The sequence below is a fragment of the Pristis pectinata genome, chromosome 1 (assembly GCF_009764475.1).
Source record: "Pristis pectinata isolate sPriPec2 chromosome 1, sPriPec2.1.pri, whole genome shotgun sequence".
Taxonomy (NCBI): Eukaryota; Metazoa; Chordata; class Chondrichthyes; order Rhinopristiformes; family Pristidae; genus Pristis; species Pristis pectinata.
Window position 1 is genome coordinate 37,142,842 of NC_067405.1, and position 13,271 is coordinate 37,156,112.

Here is a 13,271-nt window from a genome sequence, read left to right on the forward strand (position 1 = left end):
ACAACAGAACAATATTAGCTGTCCCCCAGTTCTCCAGCACCTCACCCGTGGCTAAGGATGTTTTAAATATCTCTGCCAGGGCTCCTGCAGTTTCTGCACAAGCCTCCCACAAGGTCCGAGGTGACACCTTGTCAGGCCTTGGGGAATTATCCACCTTCAATCGCCTCAAGTAGGCCAACACCTCCTCTTCTGTAATCCGGATATGGTCCATGACCTCACTACTCTTTTACCTCAGTTCTATAGTCTCTGTGTCTGTCCCCAGAGTAAATACGGATGCAAAAAATTCATTTAAGATCTCCCGCATTTCATTCGGCTCTATGCATAGATGACCACACTGATCTTCAAGAGGACCAATTTTGTCCCTTGCTACCTTTTTGCTTTTAATATACCTGTAGAAACCCTTGGGATTCTTTTTCATCTTGTCTGCAAGAGCAACCTCATGTCCTCTTTTTGCCCTCCTGATTTCTCTCTTAAGTGTTCTCTTGTATTTCTTATACTCCTTAAGCATCTCATTTGATCCTAACTGCCTATACCTGATATGCACCACCTTCTTTCTCTTTACCAGGGCCTCCATATCCCTCAATAACCAAGGTTCCCTAAACCTGTTAGCCTTGCCTTTTATTCTAACAGGAACATACAGATTCTGTACTCTCAATATTTCACTTTTGAAAGCCTCCCACTTACCAAGCATCTTTTTGACAGAAAACAGCCTATCCCAATCCACGCCTGCCAGATCCCTTCTGATGCCATCAAAATTGGCCTTCCTCCAGTTTAGAATCTCAACCCGAGGACCAGTCCTATCCTTCTCCATAATTATCTTGAAACTAATGGAATTATGATCACGAGATCCAAAGTGTTCCCCTACACTCACTTCTGTCACCTGCCCTGTCTCTTTCCCCAAGAGGAGATCCAGTATCACGCTCTCTCTAGTTGGGACCTCTACATATTAAGGAAACTTTCCTGAACACATTTGACAAATTCTATCCCCTCCAATCCCTTTACAGTATGGGAGTCCAGTCAATATGTAGAGTGTTAAAATCACCTACTATCACAACCTTATATTTCTCGCAACTGTCTGCTATCACGATGCAAATTTGTTCCTCTAGATCCTGCTGACTATTGGGAGGTCTATAATATAGTCCCATTAACATGGTTATCCTTTTCTTATTCCTCAGTTCCACCCATATTGCCTCGGTAGACAAGCCCTCCAGTACATCTTCTCTGAGCACTGCTGTGACATTTTCCCCGAAGAGTAATACCACCCCTCCCCTTTTAATACCTCCGTCTCTATCATGTCTAAAATTTAAAATGTCAGAACCCCAAAACATTGAGCTGCCAGTCCTGCCCCTCCTGCAACCAAGTCTCCCTAATGGCTACAACATCATAATTCCACGTGCCGATCCATGTTCTAAGTTCACCTGCCTTGCCTATAATACTCCTTGCATTGAAATAGATTAAGATCCTTATTAGTCACATGTACGTTACAACACACAATGAAATGCATCTTTGCCTAGAGTGTTCTGGGGGCAGCCCACAAGTATCATCACGCTTCTGCCGCCAACATAGCATGCCCACAACTTCCTAACCCATACGTCTTTAGAATGTGGGAGGAAATCGGAGCACCTAGAAGACACCCACGCAGACACAGGGAGAACGTACAAACTCCTTACAGACAGTGGCCGGAATTGAACCCAGGTCACTGGTGCTGTAATAGCATTACACTAACCTCTACACTACCATGCCTGCATCTCGGAACATTAGTCCCACCACGCTCATCAACCATTCGATTTCTGTCTTTGCTTGTTAGTTTAACATCTACTTTCCCAACAGCCACTCCACTTGCTGCCCTGCCACTCTGGTTCCCATCCCCCCGCAACTCTAGTGTAACCACTCCCCCCACCCCCCCCCCCCCTGCAACCCTAGTGTAACCGCGCCCCCCCCCGCAACTCTAGTGTAACCGCCCACCCACCCCTGAGCAGCACCAGCAAACCTTCCCACAAGGATATTGGTCCTCCTCCAGTTCAGGTGCAAACCATCCCGTTTGTACAGGTCCCACCTGCCCTGGAAAAGAGCCCAATGATCCAAAAATCTGAAGCCCTCCCTCCTGCAACATCTCCTTCCATTCTGCTTGACTCTAGCCTCTTTTTATTGGTTGCTGCTAATTAACCAATCAATTTTCAACTAACAATTTGCAAATGTGCCTCTTTTAGGTTCCTGCTTGGTGAAACTGAACAAAAAGTCCCGAGACTCACCTCTTTTAAAACTCTAGCCTCTCACTAGTCCTAGCTCCTGCTAGGTGAAACAGAACAGAAATTTCCCGAGACTTCACCTCTTGGGTTCTCAACTTCTTTAATTTCCATCTCTGTCATCTAAATCCTTAATCCTACCTTTGTTACTTATCCTAACATCTCCTTTGGCTGAATGTAAGCCCTCATCTAATTCTCTGTGAAATTTTGATATGTTTAGTACAGTACCTATCTACAAATTGATGTATACTGATGCCCTGTCTAAATCTCTTCACAGCAATGGAGACATTCTTTCACAGCTTCGTATTCCATTTATAACTTGAAAACTAGGTTAGTGAAAAATTTGAAAAAAAAATTACTATTTGCACTTTATATTTAAAGTATATTAATAGTCTGTTAATATATTCTTTTCTTCCTTAGTGAGTTTGTGAAGAATGCAAACCTCGCCCAAAAAATACAGAATATAATGTGGGCTCCTGTGGGCCACAAGTTGGTTAGTTGTATTTATTAAACTTTTTTCCCAAACTTGATCATGTGCATGTTTAATATTTAAAATTGAACAAAATTAATTTTGCATGAATAGTATTCAAACCAATGTTTATTGTGTTAAAATTTGAAATATTTGTCATTTTATAATTTAACATTATTTGGAAGTTTCCACCAAGTTTAAAATTTGGCATTTTAGTTGGACTTTTGAACTCGTTAGTGGTATTATTGTGTATTTATATATTACTTATTGTTTAAAGTTTTGACAGAATTTCCAAACAATATTTTAATAATAATCTCTTCCTCTCTTTAGGCCTATGTTTGGAACAACAATATTTATCTTAAAACTGAGCCTGAAAGTGCTGCTATAAACTTAACAACCAATGGAGAGAAAAATAAAATTTACAATGGGGTCCCTGACTGGGTTTATGAGGGTAATTAATGGATATTATTATTTTATTTAATTAAAAATTAGAAATATGTTTTGGCCCAGGTATTCCACTGGACATTGAGCTGTCTGAGCTTTCTGTTTGCTTGCCCGCTAAACCCTCTAACCCATCCCCACAATTTTATACATGGATCCTTACTTCTAACCCCAGGATTTTCTTCTCCTTCCTGATCTCCTTCAGCTTCCTGCCATTGATGTTCCTTTTGACACCTTATCCTTCCTTTCCATCTCACTGTTCCCTGGCTGAACCAAGTATTGGTCTTATCTGTCCTGCCCAGCAACTATTGAGCCTTTTAATTAGGCCACCTCTAAGTAGGGAAGCAAATTCCAATATTGCAAAATTCAGCAGGACTTGAGGAAAACCATAGAACCATACAGCACAAAACAGGCCCTTCGGCCCACCGTGTCATGCCATCCATCAGACCACCTTCACACTACCTAACCCCTTCCTCCCGCATATCCCTCTATCTCACGTTCCTCCATATGCCTATCCAACAAGCTCTTGAACCTGTTCAATGTATCTGCCTCCACCACCACCCCAGGCAGTGCATTCCATGCACCAACCACTCTTTGGGTGAAAAACCTCCCTCTGACATCTCCCCTGAACCTCCCACCCATAACCTTAAAGCCATGACCTCTCGTCTTGAGCATTGGTGCCCTGGGAAGGAGGCGCTGACTGTCTATCTATTCCTCTCAATATTTTATATACCTCTATCATGTCTCCTCTCATCCTCCTCCTTTCCAGTGAATAAAGCCCTAGCACCTTAAGCCTCTCCTCATATTCAATACTCTCCAATCCAGGCAGCATCCTGGTAAATCTCCCCTGCACCCTCTCCAACGCCTCCACATCCTTCCTATAATGAGGCGACCAGAACTGAACACAGTACTCTAAGTGTGGCCTAACTAGAGTTTTGTAAAGCTGCATCATAACCTCACGGCTCTTAAACTCAATCCCGCGACTTATGAAAGCTGACATCCCATTGGCCTTCTTAACTGCTCTTTCCACCTGTGAGGCAACTTTCAACGAACTGTGAATATGAACCCCCAGATCCCTCTGCTCCTCCACACTGCCAAGTACCTTGCCGTTTACCCTGTACTCTGCCCTGGAGTTTGTCCTTCCAAAGTGTACCACCTCACACTTCTCCGGATTGAACTCCATCTGCCACTTGTCAGCCCAGCTCTGCATCCTATCAATAGCCCTCTGTAAGCTCCGACAGCCCTCCACACTATCCACAACACTGCCTATCTTAGTGTCGTCTGCAAACTTACTAACCCAGCCCTGCACCCCCTCATCTAAGTCATCTATAAATATCACAAAAAGTAGAGGTCCCAGAACCGATCCCTGTGGGACACCACTAGTCACTGCCTTCCAATCCGAGGGCACTCCCTCCACCACAACCCTCTGCTTTCTACATGCAAGCCAATTCCTAATCCACACAGCCACGCTTCCTTGGATCCCTCGGCCTCTGACCTTCTGAAGAAGCCTACCATGAGGAACCTTATCAAACACCTTACTAAAATCCATGTAAACCACATCCACCACACTGCCCTCATCAATCTTCCTGGTCACCTCCTCAAAGAACTCTATCAGGCTTGTGAGGCAAGATCTTCCCTTCACAAAGCCATGCTGGCTGTCCCTAATCAGTCCATGATTCTCAAGGTGTTCATAAATCCTATCCCTTAGAATCCTTTCTAACAGCTTACCCACCACAGACGTGAGACTCACCGGTCTATAATTCCCTGGCCTATCCCTATTACCTTTTTTGAACAAGGGGACCACATTCGCAACCCTCCAATCCTCCGGCACCACCCCCGTAGACAACGAGGACTCAAAGATCCTTACCAGCGGTTCAGCAATCTCCTCCCTAGCCTCTCGAAGCAGCCTGGGGAAAATCCCGTCAGGCCCCGGAGATTTATCTGTCTTAATATTATTTAACAACTTCAACACATCCCCTCTCTTGATATCAACAACCTCGAGAACATTACCCCTACCAGCACTCCCTTCCGCATCATCAAGAGCCCTCTCCCTGTTGAATACCGAAGAGAAGTATTCATTGAGAACTTCTCCCACTTCTGCCGCCTCCAGGCAAATTCTCCCACCTTTGTCCTTAATCAGACCTACCTTCACCCTAGCCATCCTCCTACCCTTCACGTACTTGAAAAAGGCCTTGGGATTTTCCTTAACCCTACTAGCCAAAGCCTTTTCATGTCCCCTTCTAGCTCTCCTCAGCCCTTTCTTAAGTTCCTTCCTCGCTACCCTATATTCCTCACGGGCCCTGTCTGAACCTTGTTGCTTATACCTCACGTATGTTACCTTCTTCTCCCTAACAAGTCGTTTCACCTCTCTCGTCACCCATGGTTCCTTCACCCTGCCATTCCTTCTCTGCCTCACCGGGACATATTTATCTCTAACATCTTGCATAAGATCCCTGAATATCGACCACATCCCCATGGTACATTTTCCTTCAAAAAGGACATCCCAATTTACACTCCCAAGTTCTCTCCTTATAGCCTCGTAGTTAGCCCTTCCCCAATTGAAAAACCTCTTGTCCTCTCTGCACCTGTCCCTGTCCATGACAATTTTAAAGGTTATGGAGCAATGGTCACTGTCCCCCAAATGCTCACCCACCAATAGATCCTTCACCTGTCCCGGTTCATTTCCTAAAACTAGATCTAACATGGCATTCCCTCTAGTCGGCCTGTCAACATACTGCGTCAGGAATCCCTCCTGGACACACTTAACAAATTCTGTCCCATCTAAACCTTTGGCACTAAGCAGGTTCCAGTCTATATTTGGGAAGTTGAAGTCTCCCATTATAATAACCCTGTTATTTCTGCTTCTCTCCAAACACTGCCTGCCAATCTGCTCCTCTATATCTCTACTGCTACCGGGGGGCCTATAGAATACTCCTAGTAGAGTAACTGCTCCTTTCTTGTTCCTTAACTCTAGAGATGATCCTTCTACAACATCCATCTTTTCCACAGCTGTAACAATGTCCCTGACCAGTATCGCCACCCCTCCCCCCCTGCTCCCCCCTTCCCTATCCCTCTTAAAACACCGAAAACCAGGAAACCCATGCTCTAAAAAGGAAAATTCGACCCCCTAAATCTCCCGTCATGAAACGTGATTTTCATGAGCAAATGAAACCCTACAATATCATGTCCATCTTCAGCTACCTTGCATTTGTACATTCCTATTGGGTTAATAAGCAATGATCAGGAAAAAAGATTATTGCATATGATATGAATTATTCAAAATCACACTTTTTTTATCCTAGCGCACAAATTAAAAACACCTTTTTGTAAAATGGTCAACTCAACTGCATCCTGTTTTGCCAAGATCACACCCACTCATATTTTCCAATTTGATTTCCTCATGCAATAGAATCATAGTCATAGAGTAATACACCATGGAAACAGGCCCTTTGGCCCAACTGATCCACAGCACCCTCCCTGCTAGTCCCAGTTGCCTGTGTTCGACCCATAACCCTCCAAGCCCCTCCCCTCCACGTACCTATCCAAATGCTTCTTAAATGTTGCAATTGTGCCCGCCTCGACCACTTTCTCTGGCAGCTCACTCCAGGCACTCACTACCCTCTGTGTAAAGAAGTTACCTCTCATGTCTCTTTTAAATCTCTCCCCTCTTATCTTGTATCTGTGCCCTCTAGTTTTGGACACAAATGATAATGAATGAGTGAAACTCAAATGAATATTAAGGTTTTAAAAAATCTACAATAACATTTAAAGTCAAAGGCCACACTATTCCTCAGAGGAGAAGTTGCTTTGAATTTGGGCAAGCAGTTTCTCTCAGGTTGAGGTATGGTGTTTAGTATTGAAATCTGCTGAGATTACTGTGCCAAGAAATCTTCTGGAGAGAGAAAAAAATCATGATTGTAAACATTATTTATTATTTTTATTCTCATCTTTCTGTAAATTTTCTACTTAAAAATTATTCCCAAAGTATGGTTTTGCTACAGCGAGCAAACAGAAGAAACCTTGGCCTATTTGTACACCAACTTCAATGCTGCAATGACAGATTCTGATTTATGAAAAGAGTGCATTCCTGGAAAACCTTCCATTAAGCAAAATTTCCTAAATCACAAAGGGCAGGCAAAAAGCATTATGGATATTTTGGTACCATGTATTCATCTATGCAGAGAGTGGCAACATTTTCATCAGAGTGAAAAATAGATTTGTAAATTGAAGACATGTATACCAAAGAGTCAATGTGTTAGTGTAGTGAAATACTGTAAATTGAACTTTCATATATTCAGGAATGCATGTAATAGTTTTTTTTGTCTTAGTTGTATATTATTCCTTACTACCTTAGCAGTTAAATAATGCTGGTAAAGGCAGAGCACCATACATTCAAAAAGCTGAAAGATTTTATGAATGTTAGAAACAGAGTTTATACTCCAGTTGATGATTTTGCAATGCTGATCAGATGTTATTAACCTGAAACATTGACTCTGTTTTTTCTTTCCACACATACTGCCTGGTCTGTTGAGTACTTCCAGTATTCCAGCATTTTATGCTTTTATTTCCAGAAATATTTCAAGAAATATTGCCTGGGTTTGGAAGACTCTAAATAGTTTGACAATCCAAACCTGAAAAGAACCGGAATGGTAAAATAGACTGCATGTGTTTGTTTCCTGTTATGACTGATTTTAAACCAATAGATCCATTATTTCAACAACTTGCAGTCAGAGATCTAGATTGTTTGCAATATTGATCAAACTATATACTGTTGTTATTTGAATAATGCTTGAAATTATCACACAAAATAATAACTTTTCTGTTTTTACAGAGGAAATGTTTTCCTCAAATAATGCTTTCTGGTGGTCACCAAGTGGAAGGTTTCTTGCCTATGGACAATTCAATGATATACAGACTGAACTTATAGAGTATTCATTTTATGGCAATGGACAGTACCCAGAAACAGTGATGATTCCATATCCCAAGGTACAATTCCTTTAAATAGTTTCTGTAAAAAACAGTCTTTAAAAAAAATTGCAGCCTATTCTCCACAGTCTGAGGCAAAATTGGATATAATAATGCCAAAGAGTACAGGTGATGAAGTCTAATGCGGTCTGGATTTTCCTGCAATGGACTCACCGCAGATGTTGCTGACCGCTCTTTGTACCATCATCCCTAATATCAAGCACCACCTCCCTTCTGTCCCTAGAACAGCCCACCCCCCTCCCCCATCCCCACCCAAATACCCCACTTGGACCAATCCCTTAACCGACTCCTGTGCTTTTGTTACATTCAAATTGTGAGAGCCTAGGTTCACGGCAAAATTCTCAGTGGATTTCCAGCCTGCCTAAACTGACCTCACCCCCCAATCCTCAGATGTCATTATTCACCAGGGCAAGTGGATGGTGAGCCTGGGAAAAGAGCAAAGATTCCTTCTGCACAGGGAAGTTTTTTTCAATGGGCTCCACTCAGTGCTGAACAGTTTACCTTCAGAAAAATTGCATCAGGTCTTCCTTTTGGTCTTGCCTGTGCCTCCACCCCAGGAAACATTTGCCATTAATTCACCCCAAGATTTCTCAAGTAGCTGTGACATTTAGTATGCATGAGTGCCTCCCTGGAAGGGCCTTTCAAACTGCAGTGACCCAGAGGACTCTGAAGTCCCTGAAATGCCCAAACTTTTCATAAATTACTGGATACATAGAATTAAATCCAGAGAGGTAACATGTATGGATACCACAGTCCCTTTAAGGTTTCTCACTGCTTCTTTCAACACAACAGTGTATTTCCATTTGTCCCATCAAGTTCAATTTTGAGGGAAGGTTCTTGCAAGAAGTTTTCCATGAATATATAATAGGACTTAGTTTAGAACATTGGAATGCTCATGCTGAGGCAAGCAGTGTTCCCCACTGCTGGAAATCCACCACACGGAGATAACTTCTTCTCCTTAGCATCAGAAACACTTCCTATGGAAAACAATTAAATTACAGACCAGCCCCATCCAGTCCAAAATGCAAATACTCAATAAAATGTATAAAATCTTCATAATAATATCAGCTAATTTACATTATACATATGTGAAATGTAACTTTTTTGTGGAAAAACTATGACAATTACATTTACACTTCCTAAGCAGGGAACCGTATTGCTGATGGACACTTGAAAAAATTAGGGCTACATTTATTACCACAGAAGTAATTTTTTTTCTTAAAATTAGGCTGGTTCTAATGCTCCTACTGTGAGGTTATTTGTTGTAGATACCGAGAACACAATGTCTGCAGAGCTTTCAGCCCCAGAAGGAATTAAACCAAGGTATACGTTTATTTTTTGTTTTCTTTGTTGTCCTGCGGATATTTTCTCCAGTTATTTCCCCAATGTCATATCCTTTAGAAAGCCTGAATGGTAAAGGTCAGCAAGGTATTCAACAATGGGGAGTACAGCAGTCAAACTCATTTCTTTCCTTACCCATTATCCACATATAAACATTTCCCCATGTGATTTACCATGCAATTATGGAACAGGGACCCAAAATGACTTTCTTTCCCCTTCCTAGCTCAAACATCCTGTGAAAACAGGATATTTGAGCTCGGAACAGGGTTAGCATATGACACCACCATTTGACAACAAAGCATTGACCAGGTAAATGTAGACTAGCCAAATTAACATTAATACTGGGAATATTTCCAGAAGTTTAGACTAAGATTCATGCTCATCCAGAAAGACTTGGATTAATTGAACATGTCATGGATTTGGAAATGGCAAGTTGGGTATGACAATGTCAATAGCTATTTGAGGAGAAGCAGGCTGTATTGGTAAAGAAAATGCTTTGGATGTTACATTGAATTTTCAATAACTATTCAATAAACAGATGCAAAGGAGATATAAATAAAAAGGTGGTGGATAATATCAAATGGTATGGACCAGATGTTTGAAACTTCTGCCCAGAAAATGGATCACAACTTGTTGTATTCATTTCAGCACTTTGAGATTTAAAATTGATTTAACTCAGGCCAATCAGGAAATTTGAATGGACATTTCCTGCTGTCAGTCACCTTTGCGACCCCAATGTGGTTTCTGCATCAGGGACATATGACCTGATGTCACTCCCTGAGCAGGACTGCTTTTGGAGCATTGCAGGGGAACTCAGACTGCGTTTTACTGCAGCTCCCATCACTGGGCACTCCCAGGACAACATGGCTTTAAAAGCACAGTGCTGAGCTATGAGGTCTGCAGATAAGTAAAATAGTTACCTTAAGCCTTGGGCCATTAGCCAACCTCCAGCTCCCCACAACTCTCTCAATAACCAATTGTCTTGCCCATCCCCTCAAATGTGTCGCTACTTGTACCCATAATTTCCCCCACTTTGCGGCTACTATGTTCCCACATCATGTCTCAACTCCCAATTACATCTGCCAGAATATGCCAGCCAAGTTTCCACTAACTCTTTCCAAAATGCCTGCTCAATATTCTCTGCCAGATCACAAGAAGTGACTCCAGTTCTTCTCCCCACTTCCTCCTGACCACAAGCAGTAGGATCTCAGCACCCCTCCCTCCACCCCAACCTTACCAATATAAAGAAATACTTTGACGTCAATCACACCTGTATCTGACCATAGAAACACAGACTCGGGAGAGGAGAACCAAGCTGCGCATACAGGAGACCGAAAATGTGCAATGGCCAATAGTGGCTGAGGCCTCGCTGTCCATTACATCAGTGCTTTTCTGATGCTCCCATTAGGGTCACTTTGATGACAACAGAGCTGAGGGGCTTTAAGTTGTGATGGCTAACAAAAGTAGGTCAATTTTATTAGGAAAAACATTGTGAGGATTTCTAATAGGAATATTTAAAAGTACTGAGAGATTTGGGGAATTTGAGAAAATCTAAATTTATCCTAAATATTGCTGTCCATAACCTATGTGGTACCAAATTCTCAGTGAACCACATCAGCTTGTAACCTCCCAACACTCCAAAAGTGATGTTCTCATTTTCTTGTTCAATCCCTTCATGACCTTACCCCTCCCTAGCCCTATAGTCTTATCTATGCCTATGTCCTTTCTATACTCTTGAGTTCTCAGAATCTAGTCTGGTGCACATATTCTTCCGTAGCTTTTCTTCCAATCGCTTTTTTACCAGGTTGCTAACTCTGATAGCTCCTCCCTAACCCCTTACCCACTCCACCTCTCTATCCCCTTTTTTTTCTATATTCTCTACCTTTTTCACCAAACTTTTAGTCAGCCCTCCTAAACTCTTTTTCGAGTCATTATTTTACTAAACTACTGTGCTATGTAAATAAATATTGCTCTCACTGTCCTGTAAATTTACTATTTATGAAAGAGTGGATATCTTTAACCAGTATTATTAAACTTGTTTTATCAAATCAAGTAGTACAAATTTTCAGATGATGTAGCAATGTCAATTATTTTTCAAAGTAGCCTGTATATATCATTAAAAAATGTATCGAAACATAATATGGACTTTTCCATTCTTAATAGCTGTATTTTAATGTACAAATCAGAGTATGTTCAGTATTTTTGTTTACATTTTTAGTTATTATCTAAGTGTAATAACCTGGATAACTGATCAGCGAATCAGTGTGCAGTGGATTACTCGAAGGCAAAATCATTCCATTTTAACAATCTGTGATCTCAACGAGAAAAACAGTTGGATATGTTTGAAGGTGAGAAGTTTCAATCATTATCCCTAAGATATCATAATTATTACCTCAAGTATGATTAATATCTTTCTATGCCCAGTTAGTCTGAATGATTTTTTAATCTGAATATTTATTCTCTAGGATCAACAGTTTTCTGAAAAAAGTACAACAGGATGGATCGGTGCAGTACGTAGTATTGTTTAAATTACTTTATCTTCTCTAAAAGTCAGTGTATTAAAAATTCTATACATACTTCCTTTTCTAGTCAACTTTACATTCTAAACTCAGATAATTATAATGGAAACCAGTACAGTATACTCCCACATTATGGAAGTTTGGGTAACCAAAATTTGCCCTATGGAATTCACAAATCACATATCAAAACAATTTGAGATACAGAATAAAAAATTACTCATGGGACTCATGTGAGAAAAATAACTAAATAAATACAAAATGTGAAAGAAACAAATTCTATCAAGGGTTCACATTGCGGAAAATTGTGATATGGATGATCTTCTAGAAACGCAACCCCTTCTGAACAAGGAGGTGTACTGTAATTATAATGGTTAAGTTCTAAATACATTCTTTGTGAGTAAACACACTAAAGTTCCAACATTAAAGTTAACATCCATGTTGCATGTTTACATAGGCAGTTTGCATTACAAATGTGGACTCAGAACTTTTTAATGGTACTGTGAAATTAAGATAAAAATTGAAGACAATAGAACTGAACTTCAGACGTGGTATACAAATGGCAGTCACTTCTGAGACTTAGGACAAATTTCTACCACTCCAACTCGTATGAATGGCAAGATCTAGTGAAATGCCTGTCATGTGGCTGTAATTTGATTCAGATCCCACATCTGCAGAGCCTTTGTCCATTTCTTTCGACCAGTCACATATTTTGAGCAGATCAAACATTCTGTCCTTGTAAGACTTTAAACTCTTACTAGTTGGAGTTGGCACATGGCTGATGGACACCCTCTGAACAGCCTCACCCAGAATAAGTCATCAGTCACTTTTTGACTTGAGCAAAAAAAAATCTGCTGGGAGAACTCAGTGGGTTGAGCAGCATCTGTGGGGGGAAAGGAATTATCGTTGTTTCAAGTTGAGACCCCGCATCAGGATTGAGAATGGAGAGGGAAGGTGGCTGGTCTAAAGAGGAGAGTTGGAGGGGTAGGAGAACAGCCTGGAGGTGAAAGGTGGACCAAGGATAGGTGAGGGATAATGGGTAGATGGATCCAGATGGGGGAAGGAAGAATGAAGGTGGAGACAGAGACTGGAAGGTGATGAGTGGGGACACAGAGGCTGGAATCTGATAAGTAAGGAAAGATATAATGTGAACTACTCAAGTGAGAGATGGACAGAGGGAACCAGATGGGGGAGGGAATCTGGTGGGTGAAGTGTGTGAGTAGACAGTGGATGGAACATGGATGGAGAGGGTTGCAAAATAGGGTGATGGAA

The 13,271-nt window shown here is 41.4% G+C and overlaps 1 protein-coding gene across 1 annotated transcript in view; it reads left to right on the forward strand.

Moving 5' to 3' along the window:
• Window positions 1-13,271, forward strand: part of fap (fibroblast activation protein, alpha) — a 107,662-nt gene that overhangs the window by 62,902 nt on the left and 31,489 nt on the right. Inside the window, exons 6-12 of the mRNA XM_052011703.1 lie at window positions 2,524-2,576; window positions 2,667-2,739; window positions 3,046-3,166; window positions 7,988-8,142; window positions 9,371-9,465; window positions 11,702-11,831; window positions 11,949-11,993. Coding sequence (XP_051867663.1) covers window positions 2,524-2,576; window positions 2,667-2,739; window positions 3,046-3,166; window positions 7,988-8,142; window positions 9,371-9,465; window positions 11,702-11,831; window positions 11,949-11,993 — 672 coding nt within the window. The remainder of the gene's footprint in view (window positions 1-2,523; window positions 2,577-2,666; window positions 2,740-3,045; window positions 3,167-7,987; window positions 8,143-9,370; window positions 9,466-11,701; window positions 11,832-11,948; window positions 11,994-13,271) is intronic.